Source organism: Neltuma alba, unplaced genomic scaffold (genome assembly GCF_004799145.2).
Source record: "Neltuma alba isolate B1F8T4 unplaced genomic scaffold, ASM479914v2 tig00010922_pilon, whole genome shotgun sequence".
NCBI classification, from domain to species: Eukaryota; Viridiplantae; Streptophyta; class Magnoliopsida; order Fabales; family Fabaceae; genus Neltuma; species Neltuma alba.
This window is the reverse complement of record NW_021635698.1, coordinates 41,423-60,009: the sequence shown is the minus strand read 5'-3', so window position 1 is coordinate 60,009 and position 18,587 is coordinate 41,423. Positions and strand designations below refer to the sequence as shown.

Here is an 18,587-nt window from a genome sequence, read left to right as displayed (position 1 = left end):
TCATTATTTATTTTATTATACATTCGTGGCTTGCTGTCTCCTTTTGCTCATTGTGAATGTAGCTATTAATTCTTTTCTCATTGAAGCGTCTCTGCTTGTGAGCCATATGTGGTGGGTGGATATTTTTGCTTTTGCCTATTTTCTCAGACATCAATGCAAACCGCATTTTAACTAATTAAACTAAAAAAAATCTGCTTAATGAATGGATAAAAAAAATGTTCATTTTAGGCTGCATGAGGTTTTTAAAACCTCTAGAAGCTTAAATGATTATTCTTCCGTGTAAGATTATAGGAGTTTCAGCATAAATTATAGGGAAAATGACAAGAAAATGACTGTTGAATTCTGAAATGACAAAATAGGCATGTAAATTACTGAAATGACAAAATGGGCATGGGGTATCAATCTGGAATTTGGATAATTCACCAAAAAGACTGAAATGCCCCTGAACCAGTATGAAGACATGAAGAACGAACACGACACGTAATAGCAGAAGAGAGAGAGATCAAAAACTGAAAACACAGCTGGAGCAGAGTCGAACACTGAGAAGACAAAAAAGACAAGGAAAATTTCTCCTAAAATGCTCTTATCTACTCCTCCAACTTTCACCATTCTACAAATCTGATTTATTACGGTGGAATTCCTTTGTGGGCAACTTGGTTTGTAGTGAGAGAGGGGTTGAACGTGGGTATTACGTAAGAAAGTGGAGCTTAACGGTGGGTTTGGGTTTTCAAGTCGGTTTACTGGTGCATGGTCGAATGGGGATGGGTTTATAAGTGTAGATGGTTTAAATGAAGAATCTGACCAAGATGAGAGAGTGATACATCAAAAATGGAAAAATGGTGGGAACTAATAACGTGGGCATGAAGTTTGGGGGCTAACAGTAAACATGAGGTGGTCAGTGTTGTTAAATTCATTATTAGAATTGTGAAATCCCATATTTAAGTTGTTAATGCAGCAAGTGTGTGCACGCATTTTTTGGGTGTTGTATTTTTTGTGAAATCCTAAGAAAAGTTTCAAAATCCTGATAAATGAAATTGATTATTGGGGAACTAAAATATTGATTTATGCTCCTCTAGTGCAGGTTAGGTAGCTTTGATGACATCTAACATTGGGTCAACATCTTCAAAGCGTCTTGCTTGTTACTTTCATGTGGGTGGGAACTTTACAGAAAATGGTGATGGTGAAGTTAAGTACTATGGTGGAATTATCAGGGCAAGAGTGATAAAGGAGGGTATAAGGCTTGAAGATCTGAGGGTTATGATAGGAGAATGGTTTGGTGTAGATAATAATGGTTGCGACATTAAAGACACATTGGACTTTAATGATAGAATATTAATAGATCTTATTGATGATGATGAAGTTGACAACCTATTTGAATATAATGATAGTAATACACATGTTTACGTAGGAGATAAAGGTAATGAAAATACGGAGGAAGAAGTGGCTGATCGAAACAGGTAAGTCACAAGTTTCTGGTTATGGAAGTTGTTAATTGCCATAATGTTGTTGTCAATATCATAACAAATGTAATTATACATGCAGCATGTCAAAATTATTGGGACTGTCACAGCAAAATGATGAGCCAATGATTCAGGATACTGTCGAATGTGTGAATTACATAGCAGCTGAAAATGTTCTTAGCCTGCCATATGCAGTAGAGAGTGCACCAACTCCTTTGTCAGGGATGAATTCCCTGAAATGGAAGACAGTATTGTTAGGATTGAGGCAGACTTTTCCAGATGCAGATGATTTCAAGAAGAAACTACACAAATTCAGCATTGCAAACAAATTTGAGTATAAATATGTGAAGAATTCTAATGCCCATATGTATGTCAAATGTAATGTTGAAGGTTGTCTATGGAGGATCAGTGCAAGAGCAGCTGAAAAGAGTACTCCAGCATTTTTACATGTAACGAAATTCAAAAATGAGCATGTTCATAATGCCCAAGACAATCTTCACGTGACATATGGTGGATCAGCTAGCTTGACATCATCAATTATAATTGAAGAGGTTAGGGATCACATAGACATGCATCCAAATGATATAAAAGAGGTTGGAAAGAGATTATGATGTGAAGTTGACATACAAGCAAGCATACAGGGCCAAGGAAAAAGCGTTGGAGGACATACATGGCAGACCTGATCAAACTTACATGCTTATTCCATGGATATGTGATCGATTGAAGGAAACCGATGACAAAACAGTGGCAAAATGGGTGGTTGCAAGGAATAACATATTTGAGCATATATTCATAGCCTATGGGTGTTGTATAGAGGGTTTTATTGCTGGTGCTAGACTTGTACTATATATTGATGGAAGTCATTTAAGTGGACCGTATAAGGGGACACTACTTTCAGTGTCAGCTTATGATGCGGACAACGAATTATTACCTTTTGCCATTGAGATTGTGAAAGGAGAGACACTTGAGGATTGGACATGGTTCTTACATATGATTAAGGAGATAGTTGGGTCAATGCAATTAATAATTATTTCATACTGACACAATGCAATTATAGGCACTGTGGAAGTAATATTCGGAGGTGAGCGACATGCGTACTGTTACAGACATGTTAAGAAGAATTTCAGTAAACAAATGATCAAGTTAATAGAGGAAAAAGGAAGACAAGTGGCAACACAAGGGAGGATGGACTGCATTTCCTAGATGCCATTGCATATACAAGGCTTGACATAGAGTTTGATCAAGCAATGGATAACATGAGACACTTCAATTCCCAATTATTTGAATGGCTTGTCAATCATGGTGATATTCACAAGTGGGCCTTAAGCAAGTTCCCTTTTAAACGATGGGACAACATAACAACAAACCTTATGGAGTCATTCAATGCATGGATGTTGAAGGAGAGAAGATATAATGTTGCCCAACTTATACATGAGCATTGTGAAAAAGTAGCCAAGAAGATGTATGCAGCAAGCATGGCAATGAGCAAATGGAAGAATGGTGTAGGCCCAAATACAAATGCAACATTGATGGAAAATGTAGCGAGATCTGCACAGATGTTAAGTGTTCCTTACGGAAGGGGGAGGGTGTGTGTCCATACAGCAAAAGGAGCCATTAATGTTGATCTTGAAAAAGGTGAATGTAGCTATGCAACTTGGCAAATGTCAGGCATCCCATGCCCGCATGCATGTGCAGCTATCAAGGCCTTAAATTGCAATGTGTATGATTTTCTTGAAGAATGCTACAAGATTACGTCCCAACAAAAGATTTATGGTAGGACAATGACTCCAGTGGTGACAATCGACATGCCAAATCCTAATAACTATCGGCTGCAAGATATAGCAAGTCAAGTGTTTTTGGCACCACCTTTGACTAGTCGACCACCTAAAAGGCCTAGGATAAATAGGCAAGAGTCACAGTTTCAAAACAAGAAGGTGTACCATTGTAGCGCATGCCAGCAAGTTGGCCACACAAGAAGAACATGCAAGAATCCAAACCTAACTTAAGGTTTGATGTCAATACCAACAGGGGTAATTTTTTTTTTATAGGAATGGAATGACTCTTGAACCCTTTTTAATTTTTTTGGGAAAAGGGTTGATAGGTAGGCTATCTTTTTTGTAAATGATGTTAACTAGGTAGGATATGTTTTGTAATCTGAATGACAAGAAAATATTAGGCGGTGGGTTAATCTTAATGTTAACTTGTCATTTGGATATCAGTTATGTAGCTTCTGTCATGGGCCTACTGGTTTTTGGTAAATATTATCACTTCAGTGGTCAATTCCTTTACAGATGTAGTAAAGTCTGAATGTTAATGTAAACATCCTATGATGCTCTTCAGGTGTACTTCTATGCTATTTTGTCAACAGAGATGACCTTTTGTTTAATGTCCTCGAGGGAGATGGTAGAAGTTGCCAATGGATATGACTGGAGTGGTTAATGTCATTAACGATGTTGTTATTCACATTACCAATGTTGTTATTATCATTTCCGGACTAGTAAAACTCCCTGAAAATATGTGTTACTTGACTTTGAAATAAAGAAAGTGGAAGTGGAAAAAGCAGAGTGGTAAATATCATCACTAAAGTTGCAATTGAGATTTCCAATGTTGTCATTATTACGGGGTAGTGAAATTTCGTGAACAATTTGATGCATAGGTTTGAATTAAAGGAATCGGAAATGGGAAAAGCAGAGTGGTAAATCGCATTAGTGAAGTTGCAATTAAGATTTCAAATGTTGTCATTATGATTACGGGGGTAGTGATATTCCCTAAACAATTTGATGCGTGGGTTTGAAATTAAGGTGGAAAAGAAAAAAGTAGAGTGGTAAATATCATCACTAAAATTGCAATTAAGATTTCCGATGTTGTTATTATCATTACGGGGGTAGTGAAATTTCATGAACAATTTGATGCCTAGGTTTGAATTAAAGGAAGCGGAAATGGGAAAAACAGACTGGTAAATATCATTACTGAAGTTGCAATTAATATTTTCAATGTTGTCATTGTCATTACAGGGGTAGTGAAATTTCCTGAACAATTTGATGCGTGGGTTTGAAATTAAGGTGGAAAAGGAAAAAGCAAAGTGGTAAATATCATCACTAGAGTTGCAATTAAGATTTCCGATGTTGTTATTATCATTACGAGGGTAGTGAAATTTCGTGAACAATTTGATGCCTGAGTTTGAATTAAAGGAAGCGAAAATGGGAAAAACAGACTGGTAAATATCATTACTGAAGTTGCAATTAATATTTTCAATGTTGTCATTGTCATTACGGGGGTAGTGAAATTTCCTGAACAATTAGATGCGTGGGTTTGAATTAAAGGAACTGGAAATGGAAAAAACAAGCTGGTAAATATCATTACTGAAGTTGCAATTAAGATTTACAATGTTGTCATTTTTATTATGGGGGTAGAGAAATTCCCTTAACAATTTTATACATGGGTTTAGAACATGGGGATGCAAATGGGGAAATTGTAGTGGTAAATCTCATTACTATAGTTGCAATTTACATGAACAATGTTGTGATTTTCATTACCCAGGTAGTGAAATTCTGCGACAAAATTTATACGTGGGTACGAACATGCAATAGCAAATTGTAATAGCGAGGTGGTAACAATCATTACAAAAGTTGCAATTTTCATTACGAATCTTGTGATTATCATTACCGAGGTAGTGGATTTCCGTTAAAAAAGTGTTACTTAGGTATGAACATGCAGAGTTGCAAAAGACAATAGGAAGATTGTAACTATCATTACACAGGTTGCAATTATCAGTACGAACGTTGTCATTATCATTACTGGGGTAGCGAAAATGGATTTAAAAAACGTGATTTGGGCTTGAAAGACTTCAGATGCAAATGGCAACAGTGATGTGGTAACTATCATTACAAAAGTTGCAATTCTCAATATGAAAGTTGTTAATCCTATTACTTGTGTAGTGAACCTGGGTCCAAGTGGATGTAATTTGGGGCATAAATAATGAACTTGTAATTATCATCACGAAAGTCACATGACATGTTGTAAATACCATAACTTTTTTACTCAAATTATCCCAAAAAGGATTGCAATTAGGCCAACAAATGGCAGCCACTTACTACCTCCAACCATAAGTCAAATATATTCACAAAAAACTAACACTGCTTTCACAAGTACTATATGCCTAATCTACATAATGTTTCTTGCTATCACAGATGCCGTCTTTTGGTTAGTGTGGTGGCTTGGGTTGATGAAAGCAAGCTTAATGCTTCATCACGTCTTGAATTAAGCTCATGATTGACTAGCCACCACATGAGGTTTTGTCGGAATTTAGCCACTTGTTCATCCGTATAGTCAAGTATCTCACCAGGCTTCTATTTACTCAACCATATTAATACATGAACACCTTAGTCTCGCCTGCACATGAAAACATCCCAACGATGTAAAAGAATGAAAATAACACATTGGGCTGCTTTGAGATGTAATAATATCAACAACATAAACCACTCACAAATTGTTTTGTTGCGGAACAAGAGCCCAAATGATATCACTTATTTTCTTCTTCCCAGTGGCATTAGACTTAACTATCTCAATAATGTCATAAAATCTATTCCTTTGCACAATATCATTACGCAATTGTAAATAAAAGGTAAATGAAATGTCAATCATAGAAGATGAGTTGCATTATCCTTACACATTCAGTGACCACGGTCATCATGTCATCAATAATTACACCCTTCTTCTTGCTCTTCTTCTTACCCTCTAAATTTGGCTTCATTGAGTCCAGCACATAGAAATTCATTGTGCTAGACTCAAGCATAACACAGAACTAGTGAGCGCCAACGAGTGTGGGTCCAAAGATCAAATCACATTTTCCTATGTTGTAGCCTACATTTTCAAGTAAAAATTGATTCTTCCGTTTTGTAGCATCCGACAGCTTTGGGTTAGCTGCCATTATTGCCTAAAACATGAACATTTTAGTCATTTATCAATATCAATCCACAAAAAACTAACATCTCAGCAAGCTTACCATAAAGTTAGCATCAAAAATGTGCTGCTTCACCTGCCCTTCCTTCTCCATATTAGCCATTAGAGTCTTGCACACAGTTGACATCAGTTGTACACAAAGAGATTATTGTTTTGATGAACCCAAAACACAGCATCTACTAAACAATTAAATGACCTAATCACAAATATTCTACTTACCCGGTTACCTATTTCTCAATTCCACCAAGTGTCCTTAGCTAATCCTGAGTGATATCTTCATCAGGGATTTTCACCAAAGGCCTAAAAATATGTTGTCAATGTTATTATGCATATAGTCTATTAGCACAAAACTGTAATGAATATGATTACGTGGGTAGTGGATATGTACATACATGTCACCCTCCTTGCTTGAACACATACGGGAAACTATGTCATAAAACCGATCCTTGTCATCCATGGGCCTCTTTCGCCTCTTAATTGGTTTTATCAAAATCCATGGAGAATTGATAGTGGATTTCATCTCCCTTTGTGACCTCCAGAGTTAACATCCCTTGTCCATAGGGGAAAAGGGCAGGGGAGACTCCATAATTTCTTTATGTGCACCTTCTGCTGCAACACCGATCTCATCACCCCTATCTGAGCCAATTGCAACATCGTCTCCCTGATCATCTCCCTTATGGAACTCATCTCTATCATCATCTTCGTGATCAGACTTATGCCCATCATGATCATGGGGGTCCTCATCGCCAAATGCATCATCATCTCCCTTATCATCATCTGAGACGTCAATAGGGTCCTCATCATTTGTAGTCAAATTATTTTCCTCTATCGTTATCTGCACCTTATCCAGCTCATCTTCTATTACACTTATAAGTCTCATAGTGCTTAATTCGATCTAAGCCATCAATCATCCATGCAACTTCTGTAACTCCTACAGCAAACAATTTAAAATGAGTAAACACTTTTTTCATGAGATTATTTGCTAATGAGAATGAAAATTAGTAAGGAAAGCACATGCCAGGTGTAAATGAGCCACACTTCTACGTTTTCCTTCATCCTTCCCATTTCTATCCATACTTCCCTTGCCTTTATACAGTAAACCCCTCTTGCTTTCCCTCTCTTTCTTTTCCAGCTTCCTTATCCTCTCATTAGTCTAGAATTGAATAGCATTTAGGGACCCTCTCTCAACAGTTTTGGATAGTGGGAAGTGCTCAGCAAAATATAACTACAACAGTAAATCATTAACTTCCCAATTCCACAAATAAAGAAAACAATAAATTAGAAGCATAGGTCAGAAATTCATACCAACAGGAGGTAGATGCATCCTCCCACATTGCAGCTTCCTTCATCTTCATCTTCGTCTTTCTTTGCTTTTGTGTCCACTTTCACATAATCTCCTATCTCTTTCCATAAGTGCTTCACAATGTACGTGGCCCAATCAAATTGGTGAAATCCCTTCATGGTACAGCACATGATTCTTATTAGCTTGTCACTCACAATTGTTTGTGAAATAGGAGTTAAAAAAACTCCCAAGTGTGTACAGCATAAACAAGAACTCAAACTCATCTTTCTTCTGCCCAGATTTAATGTCATTGAGTATCTTCGTATAAGGGACTTTACCAAATTCCTCCTTCAACCTCTGGTATGTCTCATCATCATCACATACGTCTATTTTTACCTTCTCCCCCGGGTGGGGTACACCCAAAGCACACATACTATGAGATCATGAGGGAGTCTCTCACATCCAATGTCAAGCAAATGGCCAAAAGCCTAAATTTTGTACCCTTACTTTCAAACCTTCATCATTTTTTTATAAAGTCCACTAATGACTTAAATTGCTAAACCGAGCAACGAGTGCTAAAAGCCACTTTTTTCTTCCTCTTCTTCTTCATCCCTTCCTTTCTTGATTGCTTCACTCGATCACTGTATTTCTTCTGCTCCTCTGGTGTCAACTGCTTCCATGCCTTTGATGCCTTTTTCACTTGTTCAGACATATTCTTAAACTTCTCCCCACCCTTAAGAAATTCTCGTCTAAACAACATGTAGCCATTCTTCACTTCTTCACTTGGCCCTCCTTTTACAACAAGCATAAATAACTAAATCTGGTCAGTTGAACAGCTCAACTTTCTTTGCATTTCAAAAAAGTTGTCATTACCATTTCCAGTGTAGTCATTACCATTTCCAGTGTAGTCATTCACATTATAGGTGTTGTTATTTAACCACAAAATGAACCTCGACTATTTACTACTCAGATAACTAAATTTGCTGATCACGTAATGAATGTTATTGCTTCTTTCTCACTTCACATAACAGAGCAGAAAATAGAGACTAACGACATAATACATTTAAGAACAAACTAAAAACAATCTAATCTTACCAAACCTATATAACTCAACTACTTAATTCCTATTACAACTGCATATTACTGTTTGTCGCAGTCACAGTTACTTCGCCAACCTCCTTCATGACAGCTTCTCAGCACTTCAGCGACCTCTAGCTCTTCAATCTTCAAATGAGCATATTAATCTCTACCTCTTCAATCCTCAAACTAGCAGATTAAAAAATAAATGAATATGCATCAGAAGTGATTCTTTTTCGATGAAATGTTAGAAAATTTACATCTTCAAGTAACTTATATTATGGAAATTACTACTACACAGTGCCACAGATGACCAAGTAAATAATAGCAATACATAAGAAGGTCACAAAGGTTATTCTCACTTGGTACATACTGAAATGAATATGCATGTTCATCCCTAGGTAAATTGCACAGCTAAATGACTGAGGTTATTCCCATTAGGTAGCTTTATCTTCAAAACAGAGTTCTACCCATGAAGAGTCACCCCTTTCAATTTATTTTACAATGTTAAATTTGCATAACCAATAGTGGGATATAGCTTAACTCATTTTAGTCCCATACACAATGCTAAAAATGTGCAATGTCCATTACACGGACAGACCAAACAAGGGGGCGGAAATAGGAAGCATCCACTGGCTCATATGCAATAGTGGTCTCAATTTATGGGCTTCTAAAAAGTAGTGTAACAATCATAAACACACATGTATATTATGCCTTCCAACATTACAGCAACACAGCAATAAGAGAACAACAATCAGAGAGATATCTCGTCAAACATGGACCGAGTTATATGAATCAGAGCAAGCAAACAACTTCTGTAATTCCGTCACACACAGAAGCACCGAGTTTTAATCTAATCTACCTTTACATTCCATTTTAAGCCTTTACCATTGCTTCCCCCACTTTACAACCAACATTCACCGTTTTCCCCAAATCAAAACACTCCAATCAGACAAGTACAAAACGGAGAGATTTAGGTGGCTTATCGAGGTCGGAATGAATATCGACTTCTTCCTCTACCAGCAACGACCTTACAGGTGCTCTCCCTTGGAATCTCTCTCTCTAGCCACCCCCTCTCCCTTCTGAAGATTGAAGCTTGTCATTGGTTTATTGCTTCTCACTACGACCCACAGAAAAGATGAAGAAGCCTGACGCTATTCACATTCCTCGTTCACAGTATCCTCAACCATGGCAATGTGAGACTTGCGAGAACCATATGCAGTTTTGCCGAGTGTAATGTGGGAGTTCGGAGAACCCTATGGTCTATGCAGTTTCGCCGAGTGGAGAACCGCCAACCAAACTCCAGTTCCGTTGCACAATATCCCGCCCTCTGATTCCCGAAAAAATTGAGGGTATTTCAATCTTTTTGGTGAATTATCTAAATTCCATGTTGATACCCCATGCCCATTTTGTGATTTTAGTAATTTACATGCCCATTTTGTCATTTCAGAATTCAACAGTCATTTTCTTATCATTTTCCCTAAATTATAATCAAAAGTTTTTTCAAAAATAAAATGTTTTTAGAGTCGTGTGAGGTTTTTAGAATCTCTGTAGGTTTGAAAGACTATTTTTCCATATGAGATTATGGGAATTTCTACAAGAAGTGTAATAAAAAATTCTTTCAAAGATAAATATTTTCTCTAAATAAAAATACAAAAAATTGTTTTCATATATTAAAGAACCCAAACCCAAAATATCTTTCTTAAACAAATAAATAAATATTTTCCTAAAAGACATCAACCAAGTGACACACATTTTTACCCACGAACTATATGGGTTTTAATCCCCTTAAATGGTACGTAGGCCCTTAGCTTTTATCCTCTGTCAAGTCTTCCTCCGTAAATAAACTATTTTTTCCTTTTAATCTTTTCCTTTTTGTAAATAAATTTTTTTTATTTTTATTTCTTTTTAAAGGGTAATTAAACTATAATAATAGGTCATATTATATTTGAGTAATTAACTTAGAATAATTATTCTCTTAAACAGGTATTGTGGAGTGCCTAATATCTTTCCCACACACAATCGACTCCCCAATCCTATTTAGCTTTTGTAAACCATGCTTTTTAGGTTTTCAAAATTATCCTTTAAAAATTTTGGTAGCAACTCCTTGTTCTTTCCTTTTACGAAAAGATCACAATTCGGGTGCAACAGTTTACCGTGAATAACCCATGTTGTCTAGGTCCACAAGAAATATTAAATGGAAATGAAATTAATAAAAATAATAAAAGAATAATAGTAAAAGAAAAAAATCCTCCTTGATTCTTTTTTGGAAGCCAAGTTTGAAAAGTCCACCATGTAGCAAATCAAAAAAAAAAATTAAATAAGAATATCCTCCTTATAATAAATGGCAATAAAATTAAAGATGAGAATTTAAAGCCGATGACCTCCAAATTAGGAAATACAGAATGGATTCTTTACAAAAGGAAAATAAAATATTCAAAAATCAAAAATCAAAATCCATCATTTAAAATTATTAGCTCCTTAATGTAAAAATATCTTTTCATGTCATTATTGTGAAAAATTTAAAAAAACAAAAACAGAAATAAAAATCACAATTGATGATAATTATTTGTTTAAACAGGAAGTCATATTATGAGTCACAGTTGAGGAAAAAACAAAAATAAAAAGAAAATTGGAAAACCCTAACTTGAGCCTATAAATAGGAGAGTAATGGTTAGAAAAAGACGTATAAAGAGTTCTTTTCTAAGAAAGAAGTGCAAGCCACACACTTTCGCCACATACAATTGACTCCTAAACCTTGTTCGGTTTTATAGACCATTTTTTTAAGGTTTCCAAAGTTATCCTTTAAAAACTTTGATGGCAACTCGTTCTCTTTTCTTTTTACGAAAAGATCACAATTCGGGTATGAAAATTTGGCAATTGTAGTTGGGATCAACTCCATTAAATAGGTAATAACTAAAATGAAGTCTTCATAATAACCTCCAAGGCCCCACAGGAAAAATGTTAAAAATTTTCACTCACTAAGGCACTCACCAACAGGTGTACAGGGCCAACATGTGTGTGAGGTAGATAGTGTGAGTGTTTAGTGTGTGTGGAGAGCATAGAAACTTGTTGAGCTAGCTCTTACCTAACCCTTATATGCTAATTAGATCACAAAATAAATAAATAGAAAGTAAAAAAGACAAATAGGAAAAACATGAATAGAAAACAAATAATATAAAAATATAAGAAATAAATAAAAGATAAATAAACAAATAAAATAAGTGTAATAAAAATATAACTAAGGCCATATTATTTTGAATGATCAATTTAAATGAGCTTGACTCTCTACAAGTCTCCAGTGCAGTTGTCAAACTGTCACACTCAAATCATAATCTTTCTGTGAAAGGAAAGGAGAAGAAATCACCACCAAAATGTTTAAAGGATAACTTTGAAAACCTAAAAAACATGGTCTACGAAAACTAAAAAGGGATCAAGAGTCAATTATCTTGTGGGGTGTCTAACATCTTTCCTACATAGTCGATTTCCGAACCCTATCTGATTTTCATAGACCATGCTTTTTAGGTTTTCAAAATTATTATTTAAAAACTTGGTAGCGACTCCTTCTCCTTTCCTTTTATAGAAAGATTACAATTCGGGCACAATAAGTTGTCAAGCAAGTCCCTTACACTTGTTAATGGCATTCTATACCAAAAATCTGATATAAACCAACCATTTAATCTCATATCACTTTCCATATTCTAATCACATATGCTTTCAGCTACAATTTGGTTATATAATACTTTTTTATTATAATTTGATATGATATAAACCTAATATTATCTCAGAAATTAAGTTGTCAACTTAAGCTCATGACTTGCCAATAGCTTCACATTGACATGTTAAGGAACGCCCTTACACTTGTCAATAGCATTCTATGCAAAAAATTCTGATATAAACCTGTTATTTAATCTCATATCACTTTACATATTCTGATCACACATGCTTTTAGCTTAAATTCAATTATATAACATTTTTTGTTATAATTTGATTTGATTTGGATTGAGCTATCAACTGATACCCCCTGATATCTCAATAGCTACACATTAACCTGTCAACAGTATTCTACGCAAAAAATTCTCACAAAAACTTATTATTTAATATCCAATAACTTTGCATATTCTAATCACACATGCTTTCAGCTTACACTGGGTTATACAACACATTTTTGTTATAATTTCATATAGTTTGAACCTAATATTATTTCAAAAGTTAAATTATCAACTGAAACCCCTTGACTTCTTAATTAGTTCATATTGACTTGTCAATCCACACCTTTACATTTGTTAACGGCATTCCACAAAATTCATATATAAACCTCATATATATTCATTTCAACACACAATCTACATTTCAAAACCTTCATCAATCACATAGATCATATCAATACACATGAATTATACAATGAAGTCATTACACTAATTATAAAATTAAGGTTCATTGTCCAAAATACAAATTAAAATAACATATGTTGGAGTTTTTTTTTTCCTTCCTCTTGCTTTGGCGGTTCCACGTAGCAAAGTCAACAGTTCATCACCATACAAGTTGTTCTTTAAATGACCTACTCCCCCTTAAGGTTGTCTTCTTTTTTCTGCAATTGATGCTATCATTCTTCTCAATCTTCATATGTTGAACCTTCTTTTATGGTTCTTATTCTCACACTATGCCCAACATATTGTATTTCACTTTTTTTACTATTAAATTCTCTCCCTATACGAGAGAAACAGAACAGATGCTTCCTATTTGAATTCACCATCTTTTATATAAACCTATGACAAACACTTGTTATTGACAAGTAAAATAGTTATATTGACGACCTTCGATGCATCTATTAACAACACATTTTGCCTTCACATAATAGGAGTTCTAAGACCAAAAACTTCTGCCACATTCATTCATTTTCACTGGGCACATAGAAACAGAGCATAATAGACCAAAAAACAAAGCATAAATTCATAACCCTATCTACACATAATGAAACAACACCTAAAATGATTAAGACAACATACAATTAAAATGGGCCAGCCACTCCACATATGAGCCAAAGCATATCCCCAGTACCGACACACCCACATCTAATCAAAATTCAAATCAAGATTAAACTTTTATATTATAGGGAAAAAGAATATAAATGTTGTGAATGATCAGACCTACGAAGACAATGAAGCAAAAAGATAGCTCCATTGGAATAATGAAGATAATAGCACTAATTGTAAAGCTTGTTACCTTACTCGTGTGCCAGAAAAAAATGCGCGGACTGACATCTCTTTTCTTTTCTTTTCTTTTCTTTGTTTTCCTTTTCAATCAGTGAGGGCAAAAATATCTTTTCACAATTCCAATGTTTTACTCACAGGTTCGTGGGAACTTTACATTAATTTCAACATTAGAAAGGACTCTATAGCTTGGGACTTGTGTGTAATTTTTGTTTTTATGTGAGCTACCTTTGCCTATATTACAAATTATCACAAAGGTTTATCAAGAAAAGGTCAAGTGTTCGCTTCGACGAAATCCAGAACTACAAAACGAGACATCACCAATAATTCACTTAATTCATCTATACATTAATTGATAGCAATAAAACATGAACAGAGTTTCTTTAGTGTGAAAAGATGTTACCATTATTCATATCCAGAGATATAACAGATGCACAAGATTCAGTCTTAGGCTTTATTGTTCTTAATTTCTTAACAATAGAAACAGCCATAAACTTTGAGGGTCAACTTCAAAATAACAAATAACAGCACCCTACATAATAGACCAGAAACAGTTCCAGAGCAGAAACAAGTTCATAATAAAGCTCTTTACATGTTTAATAAGAGAAAGGAAAAATTGATGACGACCATCCTTGTCTCGTCACAGACGCATAAAACTTAACAGTGGGGAGAATAACTAACTCTGACACAGAATCAGGTTCTATCAGTTAGCCAAGCACCAGCACAAAACATCATCCAACACTTTTTCCGCAGAGAAAATTGAAGTAACAAAATTAATCTAATCCAAGGAAAAGAAAATTACAGGTTTCGTCAAGATCACACCTGCTTGGCGCCACTGTCAGCTGCTCAAAAGCTAACGCTGTAGCATTGAGCAATTAAAAATGTCAGGTTTCAAATGGCTTAATTCTCTGCGGGATATCTGATCCACATTACACTCTTGAACCTTGGCCAAACAAGACTCCAACTGACAGAATTCATTTATACTTGCTAAAACCATAGTTGAGTTCAAACGGAACATCAGATTGAATCCATTATACTCTTGATCCATCAGAGGAATTCCAACAGAGAGAGAATTAAAATTGTACTCAAATGGAACTGCAATCTAAAGGAAAATAATTTCAACTTAGTTTCTAGGTCCTAAGGTTATGGAAAATAAGACTTGTGAGACATGCATCAACATTGGATTAGATCCTGTTAATGCAAATTAAATCTAACCAGAGGATTTGATCCCTTGAACTTTCCATTTACGAGCATATCATAGGAAGTGTCATCAGCCACAAGACCTCTATCAAGCATCTCGTCATGCAATCTAATTGCCTCTTGTAAATTGCCCTCCCTAAAGAGTCCAGAAATTAAAGTGTTATAAACAAGAACAGTAGGAGTTATATTACTCATATACATTTCTTCCCGGATCTTTAGAGCATTTGATACTTGTCCTCGTTTACAGAGTCCATTTATCAGAGTAGTGCACATGATCATATCAGGCACAACACCCTTGGATAGCATCTCTGAGTAAAAATTTGAAGCAAGGGCCAATTTACCCTCTTCGAGAAGCCCAGCGACCAATGTTGTGTATATTTGTAAATCGCATGGAATTTTCTCATTAATCATTTTCTTGTGCAAATTCAATGCTTCTTCCATATTTTTCAAATTTCTAAAACCACTGATCATGCTATTATAAATAACGGTGTTAGGAGACAAACCAACCTCCAAGAGCTCAGAAAACAGTCTGCAAGCATTTTCCATGTCTCGCTGTTTGCAGAACCCATCAATAAGAGCACCGTATGCAGTAATATCCAATTCAAAACCAACATTTCTCATATCATCATGCATTTTCAAAGCAAGACCAATGTCATTGCTTTTGCAAAGTCCATTAATCAAAATGGTATAAGTGATAACATTTGGTGGGATTCCATCTTCAGACATCTTCTTGTACACAGACAATGCTGTAGTGACTGCACCTTCCCTGACATATCCATTGATGATGCAATTGTAAGTCCTTAATGTAGGAACAAAACCCTTCTCAGCGAACTTGTTCAACATATTCCTTGCCTCAGACGTCCGACCAACTTTACACAAGCCATTTATAACCGTGTTAAAAGTGAAATCTGTTGGCGCAATTTTTGCAGCCACCATTTGGTCAAACAGATTGAGTGCATGTTCAGAGTCACCTTTTGTGAAAAATCCATCTATTAAAATAGTATATGTATAGTAATTTGGTTTTAAACCTGCTTTTAGAATCTCATTCATCACCCTAACTGCATCATCAACATGACCCTTTCTACAGCTGCCAAGTATCATGCTGTTGTAAGAGACTATGGAAGGCACAATGCCCTTAACCATCATCTTATCCCACAAATTATTAGCCTCATTAATCTTGCCCTGATCACAGAGCCAGGATAAGAGGACATTATATGTCACAACATTAGCAGTACCATGCTCAAGTGCCTCATCGAACAATCTATTTGCATCTTCTTGCAAATCCTGTTTCAAGAATCCTTTTAGAAGGCAATTGAAAATAAAGGAAGTAGGCTGGATGCCCATGAGTTTCATTTGGGAGAAAATTTCATATGCCTTCTCCATATTCCCAATCTTAGAGCACCAATTGATCAAAAGAGAGAAAGTATCCTCGTCAGGAGCAAGTCCAGCCTCAAGTGTTTCATTGAACAACTTTAATGCAGTAGTAATATTCCCCTGCATGCAATACAATTTTATCAAACTTTTTGTGACTTTGATGTTCATTGGTATATTACTGTTCACCATCTCATCCTTAAGCCTCAATGCCTCTGTGACATTTCCATGCTTCGCACAAGCACCAATGGCACGTGTATATGTGCCCTCAGAGGGCACCCAACCCATATCTTGCATCTCCTTCAGTAGACTACACACCAACATTAAGTTAGGCCACTTGCAAGCAGCTTGAATAACGATGTCATATTCCAAAGCATCAAGTTTTGGCCTTCCAGCCCTAAACTCTTTGAAATACTTTTCTGCCTTTTCATGATACCCTTGTATTAAACATGCAGACATTACTTCATCTAGTGTAAAACAATTGCCATAGATTCTTCTTCGAATCATTTCATCATACAAATCTAGTGCTTCATCAATCATGTTCCCCTTAACCATTGCTTTCAAAAGGCGATTCATAAATTGGACCCAAGGATCAATATTTTGATTTACCATCGTTTTAAAACAATCAACAGCATCTTTGAGTTTATTAGCTTTAACATAACTATTCATTAAATAGTTGACAACCCGAGAGCTTGATTCAAGCTTGTACCTTCCTGCACACTCAACTAGTAGTTGCACAAATGCACTAGGAGCTAAATCTGAATGACCAACAATATAGTTGCCGAGCAGATCCTGAGCAACCCCACGAGTCTTGGAGTGAAATGTCAAAATATGAAGCAACAAACAGAAAGCATCAGCGGTTTTTATAGAACCCCATTTACATTCTATTCCCTTGAAGAACTTTAAAGCTGCTATGGGCTGGTTCTTGTAACTTAATAGGGTGTCCACGACATGCTTTGAAGTTGAAACAAAATCACCCACGATGGGTTCAATGAAGTCAGCATTTGGCGGATCCTCACAACATAAGCTTTCATCCAAATCAATTGCAGATGAAACTCCTTCCATATGATTCGATTTCGATGTGATTTGCTCAGGATAATTGTCACTTGAAGTAAAAGTGGAATTTGATGTTTCCAGGTCTACATGAGGCTCACTAGGGAGACGTGCCTTCGAGCACAAATTGCTTAATCGTAAGAAAAAACGAAGCTTGTGCTGAGGGATCAATGACATGTTGGTGGAAGGTATCTTCCACATTACCTAAATTGTTTGGTGAGTCATTGTGAAAAAAGAAAGCAAACCCAGAAACACAGCAGGTGGCTACAATTGCAGCGAATACAGAATGAAACAAGTCCGCAGCAGAGTCAGCTTCTCTCCACCAAACCTTCCCTCTACTGCCTCTCCACTAATTCAAAACGCACTGTTTTGCTTCCCAAAACAAAATCTGAGCTGTTACATCTAGCCACTCAAAATGGGTCCTTAATTGCAAATTCCTTGCAGTTTCTCACTCTTCTTCCTTCAGCAGTGGTGTTCACGTTGAATTTTACTGTACTTCCACTTCCTTCAGCTAGCAAACGAGAGAATACCACTTCATTTGACAGCCCCAAAAGGAGATTCAGGTTGCTACAAAAGCTCCTCCTCTACCTAATCCAACTTGAGCCAATACTGCAACGACAGATCGAAGATTAGAATTAGAATTAGAAATTTCAGAGCAAGCCAGTAATTTAAAGTCACATAACTTACTAGCAATTTCCAAGACATTTAAAGCCATAAAGCAGCTAGAAACTATGATCATTACACCCAAACCAGATAAGCAATCATCTCTCTAATTTCATAGGAAAACTACGTCAATCACAACAAATTCAATTAACATTACAAACAAAAAAATAGATGCCGCGGTAATGGCCCACAGACTGAAGAGGATAGCAAAAAATTGTCAAAAAATTCCTGCAATCCCTACTATTCAGTGAAGCGATTTCCACCATTATAATTAACATAATTTAAGCTGCACAAAAACCTATATAT

General features: G+C 35.8%; 2 protein-coding genes across 2 annotated transcripts; one reads left to right on the top strand and one right to left on the bottom strand.

The window, feature by feature from the left end:
- The first annotated feature begins 2,707 nt into the window (after positions 1 to 2,707).
- LOC114759952 (uncharacterized) lies at positions 2,708 to 3,466 on the top strand. The gene has a single exon (XM_028949195.1). The coding sequence runs from the start codon at positions 2,708 to 2,710 to the stop codon at positions 3,464 to 3,466; it is 759 nt and encodes a 252-aa protein (XP_028805028.1).
- An 11,472-nt stretch (positions 3,467 to 14,938) lies between these two features.
- Positions 14,939 to 17,936, bottom strand: LOC114759961 (pentatricopeptide repeat-containing protein At3g54980, mitochondrial-like). Its single transcript, XM_028949208.1, has one exon. It carries the CDS (start codon positions 17,817 to 17,819, stop codon positions 15,189 to 15,191), a length of 2,631 nt encoding a protein of 876 aa, XP_028805041.1. The 5' UTR covers positions 17,820 to 17,936; the 3' UTR covers positions 14,939 to 15,188.
- Positions 17,937 to 18,587: the final 651 nt, after the last annotated feature.

Coding starts and splice junctions, on each gene's coding strand:
- LOC114759952 (XM_028949195.1), top strand. CDS start 2,708: ATGGATAACATGAGACACTTCAATTCCCAATTATTTGAATGGCTTGTC.
- LOC114759961 (XM_028949208.1), bottom strand. CDS start 17,819: ATGTGGAAGATACCTTCCACCAACATGTCATTGATCCCTCAGCACAAG.